Source organism: Henckelia pumila, chromosome 1 (genome assembly GCF_033568475.1).
Source record: "Henckelia pumila isolate YLH828 chromosome 1, ASM3356847v2, whole genome shotgun sequence".
NCBI classification, from domain to species: domain Eukaryota; kingdom Viridiplantae; phylum Streptophyta; class Magnoliopsida; order Lamiales; family Gesneriaceae; genus Henckelia; species Henckelia pumila.
Genome location: NC_133120.1, coordinates 86,412,052 through 86,440,029, shown reverse-complemented (window position 1 = coordinate 86,440,029; position 27,978 = coordinate 86,412,052). Strand labels below are relative to the sequence as shown.

At 35.6% G+C, this 27,978-nt stretch overlaps 4 protein-coding genes across 6 annotated transcripts; 3 read left to right on the top strand and 1 right to left on the bottom strand.

The window, feature by feature from the left end:
• Window positions 1-3,180: 3,180 nt before the first annotated feature.
• Window positions 3,181-5,681, top strand: LOC140875440 (uncharacterized). Its single transcript, XM_073279123.1, has 3 exons — window positions 3,181-3,530; window positions 3,972-4,540; window positions 5,342-5,681. Exons 1-3 carry the CDS (start codon window positions 3,350-3,352, stop codon window positions 5,531-5,533), a joined length of 942 nt encoding a protein of 313 aa, XP_073135224.1. The 5' UTR covers window positions 3,181-3,349; the 3' UTR covers window positions 5,534-5,681.
• Window positions 5,682-6,479: 798 nt separating this feature from the next.
• LOC140893578 (O-fucosyltransferase 1) lies at window positions 6,480-13,070 on the top strand. Of its 2 annotated transcripts, none has more exons than XM_073302660.1 (9): window positions 6,480-6,599; window positions 6,709-6,856; window positions 7,797-7,875; window positions 8,092-8,162; window positions 8,690-8,778; window positions 9,905-10,028; window positions 10,111-10,394; window positions 10,482-10,611; window positions 12,012-13,068. In XM_073302660.1, the coding sequence occupies exons 1-9, from the start codon at window positions 6,592-6,594 to the stop codon at window positions 12,624-12,626; spliced, it is 1,548 nt and encodes a 515-aa protein (XP_073158761.1). In that variant the 5' UTR covers window positions 6,480-6,591; the 3' UTR covers window positions 12,627-13,068. The 2 variants fall into 2 exon arrangements, with proteins under 2 accessions (XP_073158761.1, XP_073158767.1); XM_073302666.1 differs by having other exon boundaries at window positions 6,484-6,599; window positions 6,712-6,856; window positions 12,012-13,070.
• A 5,505-nt stretch (window positions 13,071-18,575) lies between these two features.
• On the bottom strand, window positions 18,576-24,960 carry LOC140878510 (uncharacterized). 2 transcript variants are annotated; one of them, XM_073282109.1, is made up of 9 exons: window positions 24,392-24,960; window positions 22,971-23,063; window positions 21,998-22,102; window positions 21,633-21,779; window positions 21,312-21,410; window positions 21,095-21,223; window positions 19,966-20,145; window positions 19,376-19,492; window positions 18,576-18,947 (listed from the first exon to the last, which is right to left on the bottom strand). In XM_073282109.1, exons 1-9 carry the CDS (start codon window positions 24,752-24,754, stop codon window positions 18,783-18,785), a joined length of 1,398 nt encoding a protein of 465 aa, XP_073138210.1. In that variant the 5' UTR covers window positions 24,755-24,960; the 3' UTR covers window positions 18,576-18,782. The 2 variants fall into 2 exon arrangements, with proteins under 2 accessions (XP_073138210.1, XP_073138215.1); XM_073282114.1 differs by lacking the exon at window positions 18,576-18,947 and adding an exon at window positions 19,601-19,689 and having other exon boundaries at window positions 19,434-19,492.
• A 1,358-nt stretch (window positions 24,961-26,318) lies between these two features.
• LOC140867360 (uncharacterized) lies at window positions 26,319-27,437 on the top strand. The gene has a single exon (XM_073272435.1). The coding sequence runs from the start codon at window positions 26,319-26,321 to the stop codon at window positions 27,435-27,437; it is 1,119 nt and encodes a 372-aa protein (XP_073128536.1).
• Window positions 27,438-27,978: the final 541 nt, after the last annotated feature.

Sequence of the window (27,978 nt, the reverse complement as noted above, 5' to 3'; positions counted from 1 at the left end):
TGGTGTAGACGCTTTCATGAATATTTGATTTTATTGAATTGAATTTCTTCTAGATTAATTGTTTTTTCTAGAATTGATTGTCTTTTCAATTATCTGATCAATAATTGATTTGTTATATTTATTTGAAATCATTGCTCGGGAGAGGGGATTTTAAATAGGACATTAAAAACTACACTGTTAATTATTTATACAGCTCGGGAGAGTGTATGATTTTAACAGAGCTTTTAAAAAGAACATTGTTTTGTGATAGATCACTGCGATAAATTCTTAATAGGAATATTGGAATTGAATTGTAGTTGATAAACATTATTTGTTGCTCGGGAGAGGGAAATAATAAACTTAAGTGTTCTTGGCTATTAATTGACTGAAATTCATGAAGATTAATTATTTAGGATTGACTGTTGTTGAAACCATGTGAAATCTATACCTCTAGACTATTTTTCTCTGATTGATTATTCCTGAAAGTTGTGTGCGTGCTATCTAACATCATCTGATTATTTTTTTATTGCAAAAATTCTCGAATTTTGATTTTCTAGATAAAATTAAGACTATTTTAATTACAATTACTAAATATTTTCATTTTACTCCCTGAGGTATCGATATCAGATTTAATCACTATATTAAAACTTGACACTCGTATGCTTGCAAGGAATTTTCACAACACCAACTAATATTCAACCTGCAAACGAATCTAAAATACGCCAGAAGCGTGGTCGACCAATTGGTTCAAAAGACACTGTACCTCGAAAAAAAAAGGTACAATATAAAGAAAATCCAAAAGCTCCCGAAGAAGAAATTTCGGATGATATTGTAAGAGAAATCAATGAACCTGGTATAGAAAATATTCCCGAAGAATTGCAACTTGGTTAAAATAATGAGATTTCAACAAATTACATATCATCTCGAAAATTGTGGGATCGAAATAATACAATTATTGATAATGCCTTTGTGTTAAATGTGGCCTTTGACATTATGCATAATGGGGATTTAGAACCACAATCGGTTAATGATTGTCAAAAGAGAAATGATTGGCCAAAATGGAAAGAGGCCATACAAGCTGAATTAGATTTACTAGAAAGACGTAAAGTGTTTGGACCCGTAGTTCGAACCCCTGAAAATGTAATTCTAGTAGGATACATGTGGGTTTTTGTGCGAAAGAGGAATGAAAATGACGATATTGTAAGATAAAAAGCTCGACTCGTAGCCCAAGGTTTCTCGCAGAGACCTGCAATTGACTATGAGAAAACATATTCGCCTGTGATGGATGCCACTACTTTTCGATTCCTGATCATTTTAGCAGTATCAGAAAATCTTGATATGCAACTCATGGATGTAGTAACTGCTTATCTTTATGATTCACTTGATAGTGATATATATATATATATATGAAAGTCCCTGAAGGACTCAAACTATCAAGAGAAAATAATGCAACTCCCAAGACTATGTTATCAATAAAGCTGCATAAATCCTTGTATGGATTAAAGCAATCTAGACGCATGTGGTACAATTGTCTTAGTGAATATTTGTTAAAAGAAGGATACACAAATAATGTTATTTGTCCATGTGTATTTATAAAAAAAACATATAAGGGTTTTGCAATTGTGGCGGTATATGTCGATGATCTAAATCTTATTGGCACTCCAGAAGAGCTTGCTAAAACTGCAATTACCTGAAAAATGTGTTCGAGATGAAAGACTTGGGAAGGACAAAATTTTGTCTTGGACTACAGATTGAACATTTACAAGATGAGATATTTGTTTATCAATCATCATATATAGAGAAGGTATTAAAACATTTTTATATGGATAAGGCACATCCATTAGCATCACCAATGGTTGTTCGATCACTTGATACTAACAAAGATCCTTTTCGACCGCTTGAAGATGGAGAAAAGATCATAGGTTCAGAAGTACCATATCTAATTGCGATTGGAGCATTGTCATATCTCGCAAATTATACTCGTCCTGATATAGCATTTTCTGTTAATCTTCTAGCGAGATATAGCTCATGTCCAATCCGAAGATATTGGAATGGTGTAAAACACATTTTTCGTTACCTTCGTGGTACAACCGATATGAGATTATTTTATTCAACAAAATCAAAGTCTTCTTTAGTTGGATATGAAGATGCAGGTTATCTTTTCGATTCACATAAAGCTAAATCCCAGACAGGCTATGTGTTTACACGAGGAAACACTGCCATATCATGGAGGTCAGTGAAACAATCCCTAACAACAACATCTTCAAATCACTCTGAGATTATGACAATGCATGAAGCAAGTAGAGAATGTGTATGGTTGAGATCTATGATGCAACATATCCAAGAATCATGCGGGTTGCCAACAACCAAAGATAGCCCAACAGTTATATTCGAAAACAATACTGCATTCATTGCACAATTAAAAGGGGGCTACATCAAAGGAGATAGAACAAAACATATCTCACCGAAGTTCTTCTACACACACGAGCTTTAAGAAAAAGGTGATATTGATGTTCATCAGATTTGTTCAAGTAATAATGTAGCTGACATATTTACAAAGGCACTACCGACATCAACTTTCAAGAGATTGGTGCATAAAATAGAGATGCATCAGTTAAAAGATCTTAGATGATTGAGATCAGGGGGAGCATCTATTGCTGTGTTCTTTTTTCTTCGTTCAGGTTTTTTCCATTAGGTTTTTCTGACAAGATTTTAATGAGGCAGCACTCAAGACCCCATATTTCTCTGTAGCGATTTGTTAATTCAATAATCATTTAAGGGGGATTTTTATAGATAATTTGTTGTAGATGATCATTGAGATTAAGTTTATCATGTTATATATTATTCAAATCTGTAAATACACTCTATAAATTGAGGCCTTCAATAGTGAATAAAGCACTCCTACTCATTCTCTCAACTCCATATTCTTTATAATTTTAAAAGATAGTTTTTTTTTTGTCTGATAAGCAGATTTCTTATATATAGTATAAATATTTATTAAAATTAGTAAGAATTACAAATTTTTAAAAACTTTTTTAAACACAACATATGTCGTTGAATTTTATTGAAAGCTGTTATTGCCTTGGATACGTACGTACAACTGACCATAATTAAATATCGTAATATTATATTTTTATGGGGCTGGGGACAAATATTATTTTCGCTGCTTTATAAATAATAGTAAAATTATAAGTTTTGAATCGTAATTTATCGGGAAGGGCTGGAACAGTATCTGGAGATTTCACCCGCCGAAAGGGAAATCGAAAGAGCTATAAATTTATTCCGAGCTTAATTATAATGCGTTATAAGGTGAAGTGATTCCGTTGGAATTTATAGTTCATTAATTCCTCGAGAATTCGAAATTTCGGAGATGGGAAAATCGGACACTGCTACAGTTAGCAGGGAAGCTGGTGAAAGCATAGCAGATCGATTGTCGCTGATTGACGACTTGTACTATCCTCGCAAGGTACAATCCTCCGCTGCCGCCAACCCCTCCTACCGCAAGTCCCTCCTCCTCGACCTTCTCTCTCGCGACGCCGCCGTTTTCTTGGGTACTTTTTCGCGACCATTTTCTGGATGTTTTACTTTTTTAAAAAAACTTCATTCTTTGATATATAGATAGGCACGAATGAAAAAAATTGAAACTTTAAGCATTGCTTTTGAGGATGGAATGGAAATATCGGCATCGAAGAGACTGGTTGTTAAATTATGACATTTTGAATGGTTGATTTGGCGAACTGCGAACTGGTGTATATGTTTAAATTTTAGAAGTGTAAAAAAAATGGATTTTAACCCAGACACATGGATTAACGCTTAGTTGAATCAACAGCCCAATTAGATAACTATAATTTGCATCTGTTTCAGTTACATACTTACATTCATTCTTTTAATCTTTTTGGATTTGGATTTTGATGTAACTAGCTATATATAAGACACGCTCTTTTCACCTTATCTGAAATTTCCTAATTTTGTACCTTTTTGGATGGATTTAGAGCGTTATGGATCTAATTTATCACTCACGGAGCTTGATGAATTCGATGTGTTGAAAGAGGATTATGAAATCAATTGGCATTTAAATCGCCTACGAAGTGTAATGAGTCCAACAGAGGAGGAAAAGAAGTCTAAGTCCGTTAAGGTTAAGAATAGGAGGCTGGCATACATGGATAGGTTAATACTGGATGGACATTATTTTTCGGAGGATGCTATGAGGGAAAGAGAACCTTATTTGCATCATGAATACGTGGGAAAGTTTCAGGATCCGAGTGGAAGAAGCATGGCGAGACCTGGGGAACGGTGGTCTGAAACTCTTATGAGAAGATCAGAAGAGGCAATATTGGTGGAGAAAATTCGAGGGGAGCAACAAAGGGCGGGTGTGGCTCAAAGCGACTGGATAGGGAATGAACCGGAAATGCAAGAAGAGGTAGAAGAGGAGGAGGAGGAAGAAGAAGAGGAAGAGGATGAGGAAGAGAATGAAAATAAAAAAGTTGTGGAGGAGACAACTCAGAAGGGAGGAGAGGACATGGAAGTTGGCCCTTCTAGTAGGAGCCAACAGAAAATTGAGGTAAAGATTTTGTTTCTTGGGCTTTTCGTGTGCTTTCTTACTATCAGTTTTTCTAATTACAGTTAATTTATTTAACAATGAATTATGCACTCTTACTATCATTTGATGTTCTCATGCTTATTCGAATACTTCAATTATTTCGTGAACAGATAGAGTAATGCTTCACGGCATTCTTGGGTGTTTCAAGGAAATGTTTTTTGAACGCGTGTTTAAAATTTTTTTTGAATACGTGGCTGCAACAAATGTTTGTTTTGATTGTCTAGTATTGTGTGTATGTTAGATTATACACTTTTAAGTGCTTTGTAATATAATTATTGGGTTAGGATATAATATAATATTGAGTTGATTTTGGGGTTGTAAAAGATGAAAATAAACATAAAGATTGTACGTAGAATTGTGAAATAGGGTGGAAATGTGTGGGGAGAAAATGAATTGAAGCAAAGCTGAGAGTGGATTGTTCTTTTTCCTTTCAGGAAAATATAAAACGTTTCCCCAAAATGTAAATAAACTTGGTCTATGTTTCCCACCTTTTATCTTTCTAAACACAAAAGCAGTCGTGTTTTAACATTTACAAAAATCACACTTGGAATTACTCATTGTTAGTTTTCTGTATGTTTGTATGTTTCTAATCTTACATGGTTTTTGGCTTGACCATGAAACAAAGTATGCTCCATTGTTGGGTTGATGTATCTCTTGGCTGCTTACATTCACCCCTTGCCCCTGGTTTTCATTTAGTGCATCATGATACATATGAGTCTCTTGGTGCCTGTTTAATCTAATTTTGATCCCATTTCTTGCAAGAACAAGGAGACAAATCTTGAATTAAGCGATCGAATGGAGCAGTTTACATACATAATGCAGCAGAAGTTTTTATCTGGGGCAGATCATGGACACATGGATTACTTGAAAATAGACGAGGATGAGACGTTGGACGATCACTGGATGAAAGTAGCTAGTCAAGATGCTGAAGACAAGTATTTTGATGATGTTTGAGGATTACATGTTATACCAGTAATGCTGTACATTGATGCTGTCACTCTTATTCCTGGTGAAACTCGAGCTCTAAAGTAACTTTGTTAATTTTTAAGTTCCATGAGGTTGTTTATTGATAATAAATATTAAAAATCAAGAAGAGTTGAAGTTTAAGTGACCGTTTGCGATTTCTATTGTTAAAATAGTTAAACTAATTAAGAAGAGCTAATTGTTGAGCGATGGTGGGATAATAAATGATTTTATACTTTTTTTAAAAAAATCAAATCACTTTTTTTTTTGTTATATATATATATATTTATATATTATTTTAGAATTAGCGTATTTAAATTAAATTAAGTAAAGATTGATGCAAAATTTTGAGTTTAAGAAACACAACAAACTGATTTTTTTTTAATAAAAATCAAGAATAATGTTTTTAGTGATAGTAAACACACACTAATTGCCCGAAACCGTGAATCATTCTTCCCCATACTTGCAATTATTGTGATGTTTATATAGTTGCAATTAATTGTGATGCTTATGTATTTAACAAACATAATCGTATGTTGGGATATTTATCATTAAACACAATACTTTGATTTAAATTCCTACCAAACATCCGAACAATAAAAAGGTTTTTGGTTTTCCAAATGTTATATCTCATTCTCCAAGATAAACAAAGTATTGTTATTTTTCATTTCTTATTATCGTATTGCAAGATATATTTATTTATTCGATTTGTTTGGACATTCCAACATAACACTAATAATAATTTTACTGTTTTTCAACATTACTGTATTAATATATCAATATAATATTTTATGATTTTACGATAAAATTATTATTTACGCAAATATTGGATGAATTTTAAAAATAATAATAAATAAATAAATAAATTGGAGGACAATAATCTTTTTGAGTATAAAAACAGAAATGAACACACATTGCCAACTATTTCTTCATTTCGGTTTCTTTTTCCTCTGCGTACCTTTCGCTCACTCTTTCACACGAACGGTGCTGTTCTACAAATAACATTGGTGTACAGCAGAAAGTTTGATCATAATCATTGATCCCCGACAATGAGAAGGTGAATTTTCGAATATGAGTGTGACATTTGAATAATCTTATCTGCTCATCTTTGTGCTGCAAAACTTTGGAGTCGGATCTGCTGATGATTTTTTTTTTGACGATTCCAGTAGACCGGTGCATAGGCACCAGCAGAAGCAATCTGGAGTTAGAGGCATGTTTGGCAGATTATCAGTTGCTGTAATCGTACTTGTGATCTGCACGATATCTCTTTTATCTGCTACCAAGACAACCAATCGAGCCGCATCTCGATCTGAGGTCATTATCGTTTTTTTTTTTGATTTTTTTTTTTTGCGTATTTACATTGGGAATGTTTACTTAATAGTTGCTGCTGAAGTGTTCTGATTGCTGCTTTCTCGTTGCAAGTTTTCACTCTTTAATTTTAGTTTGTGAAATATTAACATCGTGTTTAGAAAATTGTGGTTGCTGCTGAAGTGTTGATGTGTTTGGTAATGGCTTTTTCGGTGCAAGTGAAGATTCACTCTACACTTTTAGTATGTGAAATAGGAATATTGTGTTTGGAAACAGGAAGGATTTTTTTTGTTATTTTATGGTTTAGAAGGAGGGGGTAATGACATGTTTGTAAAAATTTATGTATGGTAAATATCTGCTAATTGCAGGTATATTTATTCTTCATGCTAAACCGCCATGAAAATATCTTAAAAATGATCGGATTTGCTTGAGTACCTCACGTAATTATATTCATTATTACAACTTCTCTGTGTTTTCTTTCGTGACAAAAATGATTTGCTGACATTATCCACAACAGTTACAAGTCGATACTCTTCTATGTATAGTTTCATAATAATTATCTCACAAAAGATACAATGACTTAGTTTTTTATTGTCATTTTCTTCATTGCTCTTTGTTAATTCTAGGTCTGAAAGAGTTTTAGTTTTTAGGGCATTTATTATTCTTCTATTAAGATTGGGAACACAGCCAAGTGGTAACAGCTCGTTGGTAGAATTCATTTTAGTTACGTGGTTTTGTCTCATGTCATGGAAGGTTTCATGGTGAAGGCATATTAGTTGTCTTTATGACTATGACAGCTGCATCTCTGCTTATTATAAATTTCCTATCTTGTCTAGGTTAGTACTACAGAGATTATCATGCTCACCACTATTTTCTTATGGAACCTTTGGAATTTAATAGAGATATCCTTATTTGTTATGCTTGTCATTTTTGTCTTGTATGACAGATTGATGTGGATACACTTTGGGCTACAGCTGCTACCGGTGGATGGAGACCATCTTCTGCTCCACGTTCTCATTGGCCTTGTAGGTCTTTTACTTAAATTGGAGTTCATACCCTATAGATTACTGTTCCTTCTTAAGAAACTAACTTTTATTGAATTGTCATTCTTATTCTCAGTCATTGTTTTATTTTAAAATCTTAGTTCCTCCAATCTATTCAGTAGACTAGTGTTGTAAAGAGTTTCTATATGCAAAGTATCGTGATTTCTTGATTATGGTTTTATATATATGCAAGTGCAGCTCCTCCAGCAGAAACCAATGGTTATTTACGAGTTCGCTGTAATGGTGGCCTCAATCAGCAAAGAAGTGCGGTATGCTACTAATCTTGTAATGAAACAGTAGTAACACAGTTATAATCTTCTGCTCACAAAACCCATTGGTTAGAATGATGGGATACTCTAGCTTCAAGCATAATTTATAAATTTTTTGCACCTTTTAATTCAAAAATTTCATCTTTAGGTCAATTTTTTTGCTGATCTGGTAGCCAGTAGCATGAGGGTCACTTTTTTACTCTTCTCCTGTACTTCTTCACTCTGAGGTGACACTGTCTATATTCTGTTGTCGTAAAATAATTGTGGAAGTAGACCTTGATTCTGTCCCCAGTCAACAGTCAACATTCATTTGTGGGACATCCAAATATTAGTTGTTATTTACTTGCACTGATTTTATTTACTATGTTTATTAAACACATGTGATGCCTTCTATGCGAAGATGGGAAATATTTCAAAAATCTTGTCACTCTGTGTCATGATTTAAAGAAGCCAACTTTGCTACTTATATGGTGACATAGAATTTTTGAATAACATTTGACTCCATGGAGGTTGTTTGGTTATGCTAGATTTGTAATGCTGTTCTTGCTGCTCGAATCATGAATGCCACACTTGTTCTGCCTGAACTTGACGCAAACTCATTTTGGCATGATGACAGGTACTTGCTACCACAAAGTCAAACCTTTTCCCATTTTATATTTAATGGGCTAGATAGTTGTATTGCATGGGCCACTTGGCCTAATTTATGTTGGATTTCTGTAGATTTAATAACATATATGATCGTATGAGGTGGTGTGTAAAGTCGAACATTAAAGTGACTGAGGGGATGAATATCTCGAACATTAGGACAAACATTGGCTGCTCCCCTGCTTCTGGTGTTTGGTGACCTCATTTAGTTGTTGTGAAGTGTTGTGATTATTTGGATCTTTGCATCTAATGCAAAATTAATTGGGATTCTCTCAGTGTTCAAGGTTCTTGTTGCCTGATATTTCTATTAAACTGTTGTACATGTTGATTACAATGTAACTAGCGGATATCTTATCTGCCTTTTGTAAGATTTTATTATAGCATATAATATATATAAGTTTCCTATTAAAAAAACAATGTATTATGCTGACTAGTTGAGAATGGATGGCATACATAGCTAATCTGGTTAAGAATTTCCGCTCTTTAGTAGTATGATAACTTTGATTTAGAGTCTATCTATGCATGCTGAAGTCCAGATTCACATAAGCAGTCTCATGAACTAACTTTGCCTACTCTCTCAATGGTTCCATAAACAAGATCAGTGCCACCTTCAACAAGATCAGCGCCACCTTCAACGCTCTCATATTTGCATACTTAATATCAGCGACATCTCAAAACTCTGTAATAAACAATTAGTTGCTTGTCTCCGCATTATCTATTCCCAGTGACAGTCCTATTATTAATATGACCATTGGTGAAAACTAATTACGTCAAAAGATGAGACCAAAATTTACTTATCATGTAATAACGTACAACCATTTCCAACCCCTGATCTGGATGTTTTCCAGGTCCATCTTGAGGTATCAGGTGTTGAGTAAGTGCTTCATTGTTGTACTAGTGCTTTTAAATTTCAGACTGTAATGTTATAGGTAAAGGTTTAGTTTACTAAGTCTGAGGAAGTGCTGCACACTGCACACTGCACACCTGAAAGCAATTCAGTCCATGGGTTATCAGCAATTTATTATCCGTGAAGTTAAAATATTTACATTAACTCATGCATGCAGCTGAGCGATTTTACCTTATGTTTTTCTTTGTAGTGGATTTCATGGTGTCTATGATGTCGACCATTTTATCAAGTCATTGAGGTATGATGTAAAAATAGTTGAAAGTATTCCAGACATCCGAAAAAATGGAAAAATCAAGAAGATAAAAGCTTTTCAGGTGAAGACACGCATGATTGCAAAGTTGTCAATTGATATAAATAAAGATACCATCTTGATAAAACAATCTATTTTTGGCTTAGCTGCGCCCCGATAGAGATGCTCCCCTCAGTTGGTACACAACCGTTGCTTTAGAGAAGATGAAGCAGCATGGTGCTATTTATCTCACCCCTTTCTCTCATCGCATGGCTGAAGAGATTGATAACGCTGAGTTTCAACGATTAAGGTGTCGAGTGAACTATCATGCGTTAAGGTTTAAGCCGCACATTATGGAGCTTAGTAACTTGATAGTGAACAGGCTTCGTGCACAAGGTCACTTCATGACTATACATCTTCGCTTTGAGATGGATATGCTTGCATTTGCTGGGTGAGTCTTTACCTCTTGTATTGACATGCTTGAACTACCCTATTCTTTCATTGCATTTGAAGTTGTATTTGCTTAAACCTTTCTCAGGTGCTTTGATATATTCACTGCAGAGGAACAAAAAATTTTAAAGAAATATCGGAATGAAAATTTTGCCCCAAAGAAACTTATTTATAATGAAAGAAGGGCGATTGGAAAGTGCCCTCTAACTCCGGAGGAGGTATTTCTTCTTATTAAATTCCCATGAATTTGATATCATGTCCGTAGTCAATCACAACTTGAAAATTTAAGCATAGCTGTAAATTTCTTCGGAGTCCTTTATATTCTTCCATAGACCTCCAGTGGTTGATTTGGGCGTGTTTGTTAACTAAAATGAAAATCAGATGCATAATTGCAGAAACAAATACTTTTTTATACATTTTCGTAGTCCTTGAAGCTTATGTTTCTTCTTTTTGATCTCCTTCAGTATGACCATAAAGGTGGATCATAGGTACAAATGCTATTAATTTGGTGTTGTGTCTTTTCTAAAAAGTACCGACCTCTTGAAAATGATACGAAATCTAGCTTTGCATATTATACATAATAATAACATTAAGTACTGCTCTCACTAGAAATAAAAAAAATTAACATTTTTACCATCCCTGTGAAAACTATATTCTGCCGAAGTTGTCCTTTGTGATATTTAGGTAGTATTTGGGAGAGCTTCTAGGAAGCATTTCTCAGCTTTTTCTTAACAAATTCTGAAAATTTTGAAAATTTTGTTAAGGAAAAGTTGAGAAGTGCTTCCTATAAGCTCTCCTAAACACTACCTTAGTCTGGTTTATTGCGATCCGCAGTTAGCATCGTCATTTGAACTTAATTTTGTTTGAAAAGTCTTTCCAGTGACAATTGTTTGTGCATACGTTACCACCTTTATTCTCAATTGTTCTTTGTGTTGCTATACGAAATTTTTGCATTTGGCCTTCTTTTTGTTTGAGAAGACGGCAATGCCTCCTTTCCCCTGGTGTGGCAATTGATGGGGATTGTGTCATATAGTTCAATAATTGCTTTTAAGCTTGCCGTTTCTACGTATACCATCAGCATTGACGTGGCCTACCAAATAACTCAAGCGATAAGAGTAGTCAAATTTTCATTAGAAGGTCATGCATTTGAGTTAACAGTGGTGCATGAAAGTTAAGAAAAGAAAAGAAAAAAAAAGTAACAAGGACAAAACACGCTGACAATTGGTAAAATCTGAAAATAGGTTAATTACAGATAGATGTTATAGTGTATGCCCTTATACCAAGTTACAGTGTTTTGGTAGTGGTCGAGGTTGCTAGTATATTTCTCATTGATGGACTAAGCAATCATTTCGCAATGGTTGCTGCCAAAATGAAGTATCCATGTCAGATTGAGTATGGGCTATTTAGAAATGTATAAAATCGAGAAAAGTGTTTTCTTGAAGTTGGTCATTCTACGACATATACCGTACACTAGCATCATCTTTGATGTAAAAAATTACCTTTGCCACCAAATATTATACGTTGTCATCAGAACATAATTAGTCAAAATAAAAAATTTGCCATGCAGATGGAAGTTCAATGTGCTAACTGCTAACATGGTACTTTTGACATCCGGCAGGTCGGTCTGGTCTTACGATCAATGGGGTTTGATAACTCTACTAGGATATACATTGCAGCCGGGGACCTATTTGGAGGTGAGCGATTCATGAAACCTTTTCGATCTTTGTTCCCTCATCTTGAGAATCACAAGACAGTAGATTCCACGGGCGAACTGGCCAAGAATACAAATGGCGTTTTGGGTTCTGCTGTAGATTATATGGTTTGTCTACTCTCAGACATTTTCATGCCAACATATGATGGCCCAAGCAACTTCGCCAATAATCTACTTGGTCACCGCCTCTACTATGGTTTCCGCACAAACATTCAACCTGATAGAAAATCTCTCGCCCCCATCTTTATTGATTGGGAAAAGGGGCGTGTAGCAGGTTTTGAAGAATCTGTCAGACGGGTGATGCAAAACACAAACTTTGGTGGACCGCACAAACGAATATCACCCGAGTCATTTTACACAAATTCTTGGCCCGAATGCTTTTGCCAAACACCAGCTGCCAATCCAGCTGATAAATGCCCCCCAGATAATGTTGTGGATATATTGGACAGTCAGTTGACGACAGGAGTCGACGATGATGCAGAATCTGTCTCGACAAATTCAACATCCATCGTAGATAAGTAGGAAAATCTCACCTCTGTGACTCTGGAGTGAGCTGCATCACGATGACTGACCAAAGCCAGGCAGGAGCAGTAAATTTTTCCTTGTGTATCTAATCAGGTATTCCTCTGGCTCATTTATGTGTCAAGTGGCATCGAACTAATTTTATATGTATGTTTAGATATGGAGGGCTCGGAGGGTGAGTAGGCATACAATCCACATTACCGAAATAACAAAATTTTTTGAGCGCACAATGCAATGACCTCGTGTTATATTTCCTCTTTTGTTTGAACGGCATATGTTTATGTGAATATTTTTGTCCATAGTAGTTTCACTCAGGGGTGGCAAAAATTCCCGAAATCCCGATCCTTCCCGAATCTCATCCCATTCTCGTCCCGAAAAAATTTCAACCTGAAATTTTCCCGACCCGAACTTTCGGGATTTTTCCCATCCCGATTAATATCGAGAGCGGGATCAGGAATAAAACATTATCCCGACGGGATTCCCGACCCTTTCCGAAATAATATAATAATATATTTTATTAATAACTTTATTAATATAATAAACTAAATATTATTAGTTTTCAACTCATATAACACTTAATTATGGACTTAATTCGCATAATTTTTATTGTTGAGACGATCAAAATGTAAAATCACGAAATATCATTTTATTTTTGTGTATTTTTTTAAAATTAAATTAGACTCAAGCGATTAATTTGACAATCTATTTAACAAAATTTATTTAGTAATTATATCCGAATATTTTATTAATAATAATAATTATCTGATATATTTTTTTTCTTAACAAAACTTTGAAACATTATTCGAAATATTTTAATATTATATGTTTTAAGTTGAATATTTATTTTTATTTATAAATATAAGTTTCTAAATAGTATATTTAATAAAATTATCACATTTTTTTTTTATTTTTTGAACGAAATCTTGAACATGAAAAAATATTCGGGATTTTCTCTCCATATCTGACGGGATCCCGAACATTCGGGATTCCGAAATGTTTCGGATACAGGATCGGGAGAAAAAAAAGTTTCTCAATTCTTTCCGGGACAGGAGTTGGGTAGGGGGTTTACGGGACGAGTTCCAACCCTATTCCACCCCTAGTTTCACTTTCACTTCACTTTGCCCTGTTATGGATTATGTCGGAGTGATCATGACGATAATATAATGTGGAATAAATAATCAATAAGGACATCAAAGATTTACGTGGTTCACCCAATATATGCTACGTTCACGGAGCTGCTGCAAATATTTATAACCGGAGAAATATTACAAGTGTATACAAAACACTATATCTCTCACACGATCCCAACACCCGAGTATTACTGAGAAAAATATTTCTCTAACTCACACAAGAGAACACTAAAAAAAACCCAAGAAATTTTTTTTTCTTAACTCTCTTTTCTTTTGCTCTCTCGCTCTTGGGTATATAAAACTGAAGAAATGGAGCTCTATTTATAGAGCTCCCGGTACGCGTGAATTTAATTCACGCGTCCTCACCAGCCATCTGCAGTCCACCATCCAACTAGCATTAAATATGTTTCCCGACAAACCATTTAATGTTGACCTAACATTTCTCTCACTTGAAGACTTGATCTCAATCATGGCTTCACACAGTCAATACAGCAGCTCATGCCTTCTTTATTTATGCTTGTAGTCCAACTGAAGTCGAGCACAACTTCAGTTTGTCAGTGGTCACCACCTTCGTAAAAATATCAGCAGAATTTTTACTTTTAGGAATCTTCTCAAGCTTCAAGACTCCATTCACCCGATCTCTAAGGATCCCAATTCCAAAGATTTGTTTTGCAGCACCAAAATCCTTTATAGCAAATTCTATCTTTAGTTTATCAATCTCATTCAGACAAACTCCTGCTATCAACATATCATCTACATATACCAGTAGCATGATATAAGAACCATCAAGCTTCACATAACACTAGTGATCAGCATGATACCTCGGGAAACCATCATTATTCATTACACCATCAAACTTCTTGTACCACTATCTTGGAGCTTGTTTGAGACCGTACAAGCTTTTCTGAAGTTTGCACATTATTTTCTCTTTCCCTCGTACTTCAAATCCCTGTGATTGATTCATATAAATTTCTTCATCTAGGTCACCGTGAAAAAACGCCGTTTTTACATCCAACTGCTCCAGATGTAAGTTTTCATTCGCCACTAATCCAAGTACAGTTCTGATAGAAGTCAGCTTCACCACTGGATAGAAAATCTCGGTGTAATCAACGCCTTCCCGCTGTTGAAAACCTTTTACAACAATTCTTGCCTTGTACCGTTTGCTGTCATCAACTTCTTTTTTGATCTGGTACACCCACTTGTTGTGTAATGCCTTCTTGCCTTCCGGAAGTTCCGTCAACTTCCACGTCTGATTGGATGACAGTGAATCCATCTTATCTTTCATGGCTAACTCCCACTTGGTTGAATCATCATTTTGCATTGCTTCTTCAAAGGTCTCCGGTTCACCTTTATCAGTCAGCAAAATATAGTGAAGTGCAGGGGAGTATTTCTGAGGTGGTCTGATTGTTCTCGACGATCTCATGAGTTCAATCACCGGAGTTTGTGGATCAACTTCTTGTGCAGTTTCTTCTTCTTTTACCATCAAAATCTTCTCACTCGTATCTCCAAGCCTACTAAGCCATAGACTTGAATTAGCACCAGCATCCACAGCTGCTAATATGTCTCTGCAACTGAAAGTCATGTACAGGGTTTCAGTTTTCGTTCCTCGAGCAATAATCATGGTTCCTTTGCTCACTTTCCAAGAGCCATCACCAAAGGTCACTTTATGGCCTTCGTCATCGAGCTGTCCCACTGAGATCAGATTTCGGGTCAACTTTGGTACATGCCTCACTTTGTTGAGCTTCCAGAAGGATCCGTTTGACATTTTCAAACTGATATCACCCATACCAGCTATTTCCAACGGTTTTCCATCAGCCAGGAAAACTTTTCCGTAATCTCCCGCAATGTAATTATCGAATACATCACGATTACCAGTGGTATGAAACGAAACTCCCGAATCCATAACCCAAGAGTCAATAGGGCTTTCCATGGATAATACTAAAGCATCGTGTACTTCCTCAGTAACAGCATTTGCATTATTCTTGGGTGATCTACAGTCCTTTTTCATGTGACCAGTTTCACCACAGCTCCAGCACTTCAATTTCTTTTCAAAGGTATTTTTGTTTTTCCAGTTTTTTGATTTGGATCTGCCACGCCATCGGTTAGAACCTTTTTCACTGCTCCTGCCCCTACTTCTGTTTTCAAGATTTAGGGCAGATCTTGATGTTGTTGCTTCTCCCGAATCCCTCCTGCGAACTTCTTCACCAAGGATTCGATCTCTGACATCATTGAATTGTAACTTTCCTTTTCCAGCAGAATTGCTAACCGCTGCCCGCATCGGCTCCCAAGCATTTGGTAAAGATGCCAAAAGAATAAGTGCTCGAATTTCATCATCAAATTTATTTCAGCCGATGTTAGCTGGAAAACAATCGTGTTGAATTCATTAATGTGTGCCGCCACCGAAGCACCTTCCTCCATTCTTAAGTTGAATAACTTTTTAATGAGGAATACTTTATTATTTGCTGATGGCTTCTCGTACATATCCGACAAAATGGACATCATCTCCTTCGTGGTTTTTGCCTCAGCCACGTTGTGTGCCACGTTCTTTGTTAGGGTCAATCGTATTACCCCTAACACTTGTCGGTCAAGAAGCTCCCACTCATCATCCTCCATCTTTTCTGGCTTCACCCCAGATAGAGGTTGATGTAGTTTTTTGCTATACAGATAATCTTTAATCTGTAACCGTCAGAACGTGAAATCTGTACCGTCGAACTTATTGATTCCCGGTCCCGATCCGTTACTTCTGGACATCGCTTCTACTGCCTTAATAAAATTTCAAAAAATCTTTTCTGATGTGGAAGATCAGACAAAGCTGCAACCACAGAGCATACTCAGAATTTTAAGAAATTTTTCACCAAGGCTCCCGGACACCGTAACAGCTCTGATACCAGTTGTTATGGATTATGCCGGAGTGATCATGACGATAATATAATGCGGAATTAAATAATTAATAAGAACACCAAAGATTTACGTGGTTCACCCAATATAGGCTACGTTCACGGAGCTGCTGCAAATATTTATAACCGGAAAAATATTACAAGTGTATACAAAACACTATATCTCTCACACGATCCCAACACCCGAGTATTACCGAGAAAAATATTTCTCTAACTCACACAAAAGAACACTCAAGAAAACCCAAAAAACTCTTTTTTCTTAACTCTCTTTTCTTTTGCTCTCTCGCTCTGAGATATATAAAACTGAAGAAATGGAGCTCTATTTATAGAGCTCCCGGTACGCGTGAATTTAATTCACGCGTCCTCACCAGCCATCTGCAGTCCACCATCCAACTAGCATTAAATATGTTTCCCACCAAACCATTTAATGTTGACCTAACATGCCCTATTGCTTTCGTTGAAAGACCAAAAGTTAGTACCCGATTTAGGTCACGCTGAGTGCCTGTACGTATTTTTCCAAAAAATAATAAAAAGAAAAGAAAAATTATACCATGAGTTCCAATTGAATTTATTTGTGATGTTTTATGACGTGGGAAAATTTCTCAAAAATTTTACTTGTGATTTTGTGTGTTTCTTTTCTCTAGTTTGTAGTAAGTAAACACGTGATGTAATTGGTTTGATAATGTGATCAGCAAAATAATAATAAAACTAAGAGTGTCACATTTTATGATTTAGTTGAAACGGGCTTAATGTTTTGAGAACGTACGTCTTCTTCAGATTATGACATTTTTCTGAACGTGGAATTAAATATAAATGATAAAACTGGAAAGAAAAAGGTGGGTTGGATCCGACTTAATGCGAAGTTGCTCTTCGGGAATATTTGAGCGTCTAAGCTAAATAATCATAGAATAGAGTCAACTGGTTTAACCCTAAAAGCTTGCTTTTACAGTAACGAGGAATAGCCAACAATAAACTGTATATTTCTGTAAGTGAAATGAAGTGGGAAAAGCAATGTCAACAAAAAAACAAACTTCTCTAGCTCGAAATTTTCAAATCACGATGAGACAGCAAAAATAACAAATAAAAATAGAAAAAGTATGAGTCGCGGCAACCAGCCTCTGACCCTTTCGAATGAACGTACTTTTCTTCTTTTGTTTTTTTTTCGTTTGTTTGGTTTTTCTTTTTATCCGTCATCACATGGATCCTATATGGAAATTTCGAATCTACCTATGGAATAATATCCCATGTGTGGTGTGAAATGTTGTGATTGGTTTAATCATGTGGAACCCACATAAAATATCCCATGAGTGGTGTGAAATATTATGATTGGTCTAAATTATGTGGGACTCCATATTAAACCAATCATGTGCTTCCACAGGTAAGGTCGAAGGAACCGGTCCTGTATGTTTTTGGCACACTTCACATGACGTTGATTGCTTCTCTTCATCCTTTGAATTTAGATTTTGTACAAAAGTCGAATTCTAAAATGTAAAATTATAGTTTTCCAATCTTTAGTATACTATACATATCCACGTTGAGCCTCGAAATCAACATAATTAAACGATTTATGTACACGTTTTAGGGCACTCTTCCTAAGAAAACAAAATTTTATCATGGAAGGTTAATGAAAACTAACTATATTCTTGGTACCGTTGGATATAATTTACAAGAGGATAGGAGTTTTACTTGTGCTTTAGCTGCAGATGTCAACCGTTTACTTGGTTGAGTAGATATTAATTCTATTACGCATGTCAAACGTTCGGCTAATGGCATTGCTCATGCTCTTGCAAATTTTGCTATTTTTTCCCCCTCCTCGTTTGTTTGGGTCCGGGGCAGTTTTCTTTTTTGGTTGATAAATCTTGTAATTAAAGTTCTATTCTGACATGATTAATATTACAAGTTTTATTCGTCAAAAAAAAATATTCTAGGAGTGTTCTCGCTCGAAAAACAGGGAGGGTAATAAAATATGATGAGAGAAACCTAGGCCGGTCAACAATAGAACAAATCAACGGTTCCTAAAAATCACTACATTCCACAGTGACATCTTGCAATATTACAAGTAAAATAGAATGTAAAATGAAATAACGAAAAATATAGCAAAACACTTACAAAAACAGCTGCTGACAAATTCATCCAGCCGCATGGATACGCAACTTGTTCGCAACATAAAGAAGGTGGCTGATGTTTGTGGCTGGGTAGTGTTGGAGTAGTTTCAGATTAGAAGTGAAGTCGCCCGCAAGTAGGCGCTTCCGGACAATTATCAGCATCGCACAACAAATTCGAAGTAATATTTCCTGCAAATTTTGATTGCTTACGGATAAACCAACTACTCTCACACTCAGTGGCCTTTCAGCCAGAAGAAAAAGGGAAGTAAGGCGAAGAACTACTCGTGTGATTATAAAGTATAAACAATGAGCCAAAAGCCTAAAATTTAACTAAAATAAAAGGAGAAAAAGGAAACATATTTACAGCGTTATTGAAAAGGATAACGGTATCTGATGGCATGATTATAGCATAATTCCATGTAAATTGGACACCTTTTTATGACTTGGTGTGTCTGATGTCTATTTTTAAATTTTCTCAAAACATTCCATCGGTTATTTCTTTACATTTTCACCAATAACTGAACCAAATGCTCAATGCATTCAAATTTCAAATATAAATCGACGATGAAGACTGATTAAAAAACTAAATAAAATAATAATAAAAAATAAAAACTCACTTGAGGACCATCAGGGTCACTCAGAAGTGCATCCCAAATTAAGAGACAGTCTCCAAAATTGAATTCTTGGGTCAAAAGTAGAGTAATCCACCTGAATGCATAAAACTGGGGATTGACCTGAAAGTACAAACACAACCGCGTGAGGAAGAAATAAACATGCTCGTGAATCGTGACTATCATATACGTAGGCCTCAAAATACAAATACGAAGGATATCTGATCATACACATCAGTTACTATAAAGTGTTTCTTGCAGTACAAGGAAGCCTAAAAATCCTTCATATGAGAACCCGGACAGGTAAACTTAATGCGTCCCTGAAGTAGACATAACAATGATAAACACCATGACAAGGCATACGCGTAAAAAATAAAATAAATAAATAACTAAAAATAACAACACAATAAATAAGTAAATAAGTAAATAAAAATAACAACAATTGCATGGCTCAAGATATCATATTGTTCTAACTCTGATACCCAAGATATCCACATCCCTTCTCATACTGTAATCCAGAAACATACTTGAACAATAACAATGAGAAAACATAATATATAGTTTTGCCGTTGCAACAGAGAAGGATGCAATCTTACTTTTGTGGTCATTTCAAGATGACGCCACAATTCTTCATCATGCTCCTTTAGAAGCTGCGATAATCTCGTGATGGTAGACCGTATCCCCACAACACTGTTATCAAGTTGCTGAACAAAATTATCCCGAAACCCACTCAATAGCTCCACAAAGCAGAAGAAAGTGTCTGCTTCGGCAGAACCCTGCAGGACTTGCAAGACGAAATTAAAGAAGAAAACGAAACTACAAAAGCAACACAAAAACAAATATTAATCAAATATCAGTCATTTTCCCCTTACCTTCAGGAAATTAACTTAATAACTTTAAATGACGACTATCTGAAGTTGATAGTACAACTTCTGCTTTATTGTATTATATGCCTACTTTGCTTTGACTTTTCATGGATATAGTCGCAATATATTTTAAATCTTAAGAAGTTATCTATCAAGCAAGAGATTGATCAAACCATATTGAAATAAAAATCCATCATGGAAGCAGTTCAGTGAAGTTTAACAAGCACTCCCAAATATCCATAGCCAATGTATCCAAAGCAAGCACCTCTAACCCCACGGTAATACATGCAAAGTGAGGAATTGCCCGCTCCTTCGGTGAAAGAGTAGTTTTGGATGTTCAATCTAGCTAGGTGGTCATTTTGTATAACTAGGGAATAGAAAGGGTCTTAATCTAGGAAGGAATGGGAAACTTCAACATTTTTCTCAATTACCCTCATCATTTACTGAGATAGGTGGAGGCGTAGAATGATAGAGCTGAGTAACAAATGCATTAAACTCCTTTGTTCTTCTCAATAAGATAGGTTTGCTTTACCACTTTCCGCTCCTCACATCTTTAACTTTACAAGTTAGTAGTTACATACTTGGAACGTGGAAAAAATATTAGATAATTTCAAGGTACTTAAAGAGTGTTTCACTTTCTGTGTTTCTTGTGGTAGTGAAAGCGACATAAATATCAAACTACACGAAGTAGAAAACGCACACATTTTCTTTGGTAGACCACAAACTTTTCAAGAAATTTCAGATGGAATAATGACCGAATAATCGTAAATCTATATTACTGCGGTAAAATTAAAAATATTACATAAATTGCATTTCACAGAAAAGTAGAAAACATTAGAAACTGAGAAACCTATCTTACCGTTTTTTCTTCGCTCGGATCATTTGTGAACACATAGTAAAGTGGTGCTAAGATTTCGTTCATCCCTTGCACATATCTTATTCCAGGATTCAACTTTGCAAATACGATCAATATATTTCTCAAAGCATCCTGAATGTAAGATATACAGTGTAAGTGAAATAAATGTACTTATATTTAACCCTAGGGCTATAAAGACACGGAGAAACAAGGGCTTCACTTGGTTGGATTTAGCAAAAGTTGAGTCCCCTGAGAAAAAGGGCATATCAGGATGAGTACGCATGACATCTCGGTCAATCTGTTCCATTATTTCAGTGTCCTACAAATTATAGAAGTGGAGTCAAACGACATACCCTACTAATTACTGACTTCACATGCATTCACAGTAGATTATTATTATTAATGAATGAAAGACAAAGACAAACTGACAATCGACTAAGTGATTCAATGCAGCGAGGGATCGCTACAAGGTTGACAAGGGTGACATGATATCCATACATCAGCAATACGATCCCCACACAGCTGAAAAGAAAGAAAGTACCTGAAAGAATTTATTCCATACACTACTCTTCCCAAGACTTAAGGGATGCTCTCCGTGAGTTATCTCTGATCTTGAGAGGAATCCCTGACTTCCATCTGATTCGCTGATCTCAAGACTTGATTTTTCCAACTTCCTGGTAATATCTGACTGACTAGCCACGGAAACATTCAGAAGATGCAAAAATATTGCAGAGGGAAAAATATATCTGCATTGAAAAAACTTAAAAACTGGCACCAAACTAAATTAACTCAGCTCAAGCTGGTAATAACAAGTAACCACTCCAGTAGATGTAAATATAATGTATATAAGGCAACATCCTGTAGAATATAGCTGATTTCAGAAGAGTTTAGGACACAAGAACGTACAGGATTCATCATTAACTCCTCTTTGAAATGTTTATACTGCGATTTTTTCTTGGCCAGTTCCGAAGGCCAAAGCGAGCGATCAGTTGGTAAATACCCTAATAACAGCTGCAAAGAGCCCGTGGTAATATATTACTCCCAACTATTTCAGAGTTTTGAAATCAATAGAGACACATAGTGAAAAATATACATCATCAGTTGTTAAGTAACAGGTTTTCATTATCATCTATTCACAGTGTTTACATCTATATCAGCAAAGAAGAACAGAAGAGCACTTAGGCTCATCTTTTATACTTCGCAACACATTCTTATATAACAATTATTCTGAAAGAAGGAGAAGTTTTTTTCCACGGTCAACCTTTCTTTCTTTTGTTTTGATCAGTTTGATGGTATCCCATCATTGTTGTCTAGATTAACACTTACACCTAAAACAATGACAACATTATTTCTCTGACTAAATAATATTTCATGAAATGCTTAACAAGCCACATCACCCATTATCAGAAAACAGAAACAAGAATAATAAATTAGGGATGAGTGCAGCTTATGATGCTTGAGAAGAATACCACACAGTGGAACAGTTTGCAAATTCTGTTAGATTTCAGATCAAAACAAGTACTTTATACTATCAATTTTTTGCAATATATTTAGCAACTGTTAACTAGTCCACTTCAATTGCATTATTAAATTAACGGTAGACGAGTCCTTTGTGCAAAAAGAGATACCAACTAACCAAAGTGTTACCGAATGAAGAGCCATGACTAAAAAATAAACCACTTTGAAGAATATTGTCGACTGATGCATACGATATTTCAAGCACCTTCTGCAAGAGCATATGGACCTCACCTATCGTTGACTATTTTTTTTTTCTTTTCTTAAACTAGGCATCCCAATATAATAGCATTGTAAAGTTAAATTTGACATTGGTTTTCCTAAAAAACAGGCATAAAGTTCAGAAGTTCATAAAAATTTATACCTTCCACACTGTTGGACGAATCCCAGATCCATCAGGAATCCCTTGTGATGCTAGCCTTCGTATTTCTCCCATATTTATAATCTTCCTTGACAACTAGTAATCAGGAAGAAGACGACTAGTAATCAGGAAGAAGTGATGCAATTCATAAGATCATCTAAAGGTTTTTAACTCTGAACATGATGAAAAAAAGGAGAAAACACATCGTGCATTTTTAAATCCAAAAGGAGACAAATGTTTAAATAAATCATAATCCTGAGATAACCAACTACACACATGGGAGATGAATCCGCCTTTTAATATGGATAGTAGTTCAAATGAAAGAAACTGAGGACTTAGGAAGTATAGTTCTATTGTAGATAGGCATGGCATATAATATTGAATCTTAAAGGAGACATACGCTTACAAGTGGTAAACCTGGATCCCTTACATAAAAAATGGAAATACCCTCGCTTTTAGCATGATAGCAGTACAAAACAGAATGTTTAGGCAGTAATAAGTATATTCTTATAATGTTGTTTTTACTGGGAACATCACATCAACATCACAGTACAATTTTCTGAAATAAGTCAAGAATCGTTCTCGAGGGAAGAGGCCATTGGGAACTCACTCACCATGATAGCATAAAGTTCATGATGCCTACTATTTGCGAAGCCATCATTAGTTCCCTCCATTAAAATGAGAACCAAGTCGACGGCCTTCATGTTTTTCAAAGGAGACTCAGAAACATGAATAGGAAATAGGAGAAGGCAGTTGCTCACTGAATGCATTATCCCATAACATTCGAGAGTAATCTCGCTTTTTCCCTGGCTTTTGCGTCTCAAGAATCCAATATATGTTTACCCAATTCTTTTTTACGGGTTTGTAATTGCGATCCTACTTTTATGTTTGGAAACAATAAAATTGAAAATAGTTTGACAAGATTTGACTGGAAGAAGTGGTTAGAAGCGTTGATTAGTGTTCAACTTGTAAGCAGGAGTAAATGCCTCGTAGAAATTTTCCTTCTTGTTTGAAATGTGGGGGAAAGAGAGACTGCACACCAACATTAACATGTGTCTAGGCTTGCATGAACAGCCTATAAGCGACGGCATGCAATATAAAAGATCAATGGTAAGCCCCTTCTATTAGGAAGAAGTTGATACACCAACGAAAACCATGGGCAACAGCGACTACAGTTATTTATCAATAAGTCTCGCGACATTCAACTGTCCTTAGAAAATCTAAGATTGTCCGCTAGAGGATGGAACTGAGTCAGCATCCTATTCGCTTTGTTCATTGTCACTAACGAATAAGGATTCTTATCCATGTAACTACATCAATCTGCACGTAAAAATATCTTCTAATTTCTCTCTGAGGCTAAAAAATGCATTCGTAAACAAACAATTTGCTAATTAAAGTGTCTTAGGAGATGGGGGAAGAAAAACCTCTTGTACAAGCTGAGCATGCCTAGAAACATCCTCAGCAGCAGTGAAAGGCGGCGGCGGCGGCCCAGCTGCGACCACACCTCCAGGAGAAGCGGTATAGTGGGCTGAAAAGCTTCCATTTTCATCATCATTGTAAGAAAAATTACCATCATTACCATGACTATCACTCAGCGGATCCCTATCTTCCCCTTTCACAGCAGCAGTAGACGTGTTAGAAGTACTGGGAGACTCCGGCCGTGGCATCACCGCCGGCGGCTCGACAGTCGCGGCGCCACGGCTCTGTGGAGTCGGCGGTGACAGAGGAGGTTGAGGAGCCGACCAAAGGGAGCTGTTGAGCCATTCCGGTACCTTTTTGTTCACCATAGAGAGAGTATCTGCTTGAAAATTGATTGGATCGATCGCTGTATCGAGATTTCCCTACAGCGGCCAAAAAAAAATCAATAATTGGAGGCGAAGGGTTTGTGGAAGATTATCGTAATTCGTGTTAACTTCGATTCGATCATCGAAATGGTGAACAATCCTGTGTCTGCGTGTCCGCGAGGGACAGAGAGAGAGGGTTGACAGGTGGATTTGTTGCCTCCACGTGAGTTGCACGTGTTCGGGAGATAGTCGACATGTTTACAATTTGATTTTTCTTCATTTTGATTATTTTTTGAAATAAAAGAAAATGATATTAAACATGTGAAAGTCTCGATAAACCCCCATGATCAGTCTCAAATTATTTCTCAGTTTCTGTGTAAGATTTTATGTGTTTTAACACCCTGACAAATGTCTGCAATATGTTTGAGCTTCTTATTTGTGACCAATTGACCAAACTACCCCCAATTTTTTTGATAACCCCACAATATCCTCTACTCTTATTTGAAAATAAAAGAAAAAAGAAAGAAACAAAAAGGTAAAGAAGAACGACCAGAGTAAGAACGATCGGTAATTTCCCTCCTTTTTCTTTGTAGATCGGATTAATGAACCATTTGTACTTTCCTTCCATCGTCTTGGGTTTCTTGTAGATCTGCGTTGACTGAAGAAAACCGTCAATCCTTGTGCTCAGTGCTCGTAGTCAGTTTTTCCTAAATTTGAAGGTTTTAATTTCGATTTGAAATATTATAAACCGTGTGCAAACATTAGATTGTTTCAAATTGATGTATTGTGTGCGTGTTTAAAATGTTGAATCGATGAAACTGTTTGAGATTTTGTTATGATTTTAGAGGTTGCGTTTAATTTGTGGCATTGCGATAATTTTATAGATTTGCTTACAATATCTATTTTACATGTCTATTACTGGGAATCCTGTTCATTTTGTGGAATTTTGTGATATATTAGCTGGAATTTGTTACTGTTCTCGATTATAATGTTTTAATTCATAATATAATGGTTTTAGTTTTAAAACGTACTGTAATTATTCTTGAAGTTGTTATCGTGTAGTATTTGTCTGTGTGTAATGTGTTATGAATGAGTGTATCATGTTTTGATTTTTGAGCCTGTGTTTATGTAGTTTGAAAATAGAATATGAAAGTGATTAAAGCAATGTTACGTTTTTTGGGTTGCTGTAAATAAAAGAAGAAATTTGTCATCTAAATCTTTAGAGGTTGTAGCTTGATGGATGTTTTTGTGAGTTTGGACAAAAAATGTGCAGAAATATCTCCGAAATCCATGATTTATGGAATTGTTTGAGATTTTGTCATGATTTTAGAGGTTTCGTTTAATTTGGGGCATTGCGATAATTTTACAAATTTTCTTACAATATCAAATTTATATGTCTGTTACTGGGAATGCAGATCATTTTATGGAATTTTATGATAGATTAGCTGGTATTTCTCATTGTTCTTTATTGTAATGTTTTAATTCCTAATATAATGATTTTAGTTTTAAATCCTACTATAATTGTTATTGAATTTTTTATTGTGTGTCTTGTTTTTGTAGCTTGAAAATGGAATCTGGAAGTGGTCCTTACAATCTTTCGTTTTTGGGTTGCTGCAAATACAAGAATCAATTGTTTGTCATCTCAATCTTCAGTGGTTGTATCTTGATGGATATTTTTATGAGTCTAGGCAAAAAATGTGCAGAAATATCTCCGGAATCCATGATTCTTCACTACGTAGCTCCATTGCATAAGATGCTTGTGTCTTTGAATGATGATGATGATGTCCTTAATATGATTCATCTTCATATGTGTGTAAGACAAACATTCGAGGGTGCTTCTGAATTTAGGAAATGTTTGAAAAACTATTCTGTTGCTACCAGACGTTCATTTGTGTATGTTAAAAATGACAGTGAGAAGGTTATTGTCATTTGTACTGAGAAGAGCTGTGAATGGAGAATTTATGGTTCGAAACATAAATCAGACAATATTTTTGGCATCCGAAAATGTATGTTGAAGCATAGTTATGGTGAGAATAATCTACGTAGTAGAGGGCATCCTAGAGCTGATGCGTATTGGATAGCAAATGTTGTGAAAGAAAAATTGAGAGGAGAGCCCTCTTATCGTCTTTGTACAATGCAGCAGGACTTGCAAAGAGAATTTGGGGTAGAGTTAGAATATCACAAAGTTTGGAAGGGTAAAGAGTTAGCGATGCATGATATTCATGGCACAAATGAAGAATGCTATGATAGATTACGATGGTATTGTAGTGCTGTTAAAAAGACTAATCCCGGTAGTATTGTTGAGTGTGATATTGATCTTTTGACCAAAAAATTCAGAAGGTTGTTCATTTGTTTTCATGCATGTGCTGTTGGTTTTGTTAGAGGTTGTAGGCCATTGATTTTTTTGGATAGTACTCATATAAAGAATAAGTATAAAGGATGTATCTTAGTTGTTGTGTCAAAAGATGCAAACGATGATCTTTTCACAATTGCCTATGCCGTAGTAGATGCTGAGAATGATGTGAACTGGGATTGGTTTTGTTATCATTTGAGAAGTGTGCTCCTTTCCCATCAATGCATTCCATTCGACGAGTTCACATTTTTTTCAGACAGACATCCTAGTATTATCAAGGCAGTGAATCAACTATTTTCTGGGAGTGCCGGAGTGGCCATGCTTATTGTTTGAGATATTTAGTGGATCATTTTGTAAAACAGGTAAATTCTAAATCACGTATCCTTGACCAATTTTACTGTAAAATTTTCATACTATTTTATTATTTTAAGCTGAATGTAAATTGTTTTTCTTCATTTTAGGTGTTGAGAAGTTATTCCAGACATAACAAAAAACATTGGTCTTCGGTATTCAAGAAAGCTGCGTATGCTCCATCCTTCCAAGAATATGAACAACATATAAACAGTATATTCGAGTCAATGCCACTTGCTAGTGGGTTTATTTTAAATTCTGATCCATAGAGTTGGGCGAATGCGTTGTCTGTTGGTAACAGATGGGGTGTTATAAATAATAATATTGCCGAGTGTTGGAATAGTTGGGTTAGGCCAGCTTGTCATCTGCCTATTGTTGGTATGGTGGATCACATACGCGTGCAGATAATGAGCATGATGCACCGACGGCGTGAATCAACTTTATCCATGAATAATGAATTAAGTCCAAGAAAATAAAAGTCTGTCGCAAGCGTATATATCGAATCAAGAACATTAAGAGTGCA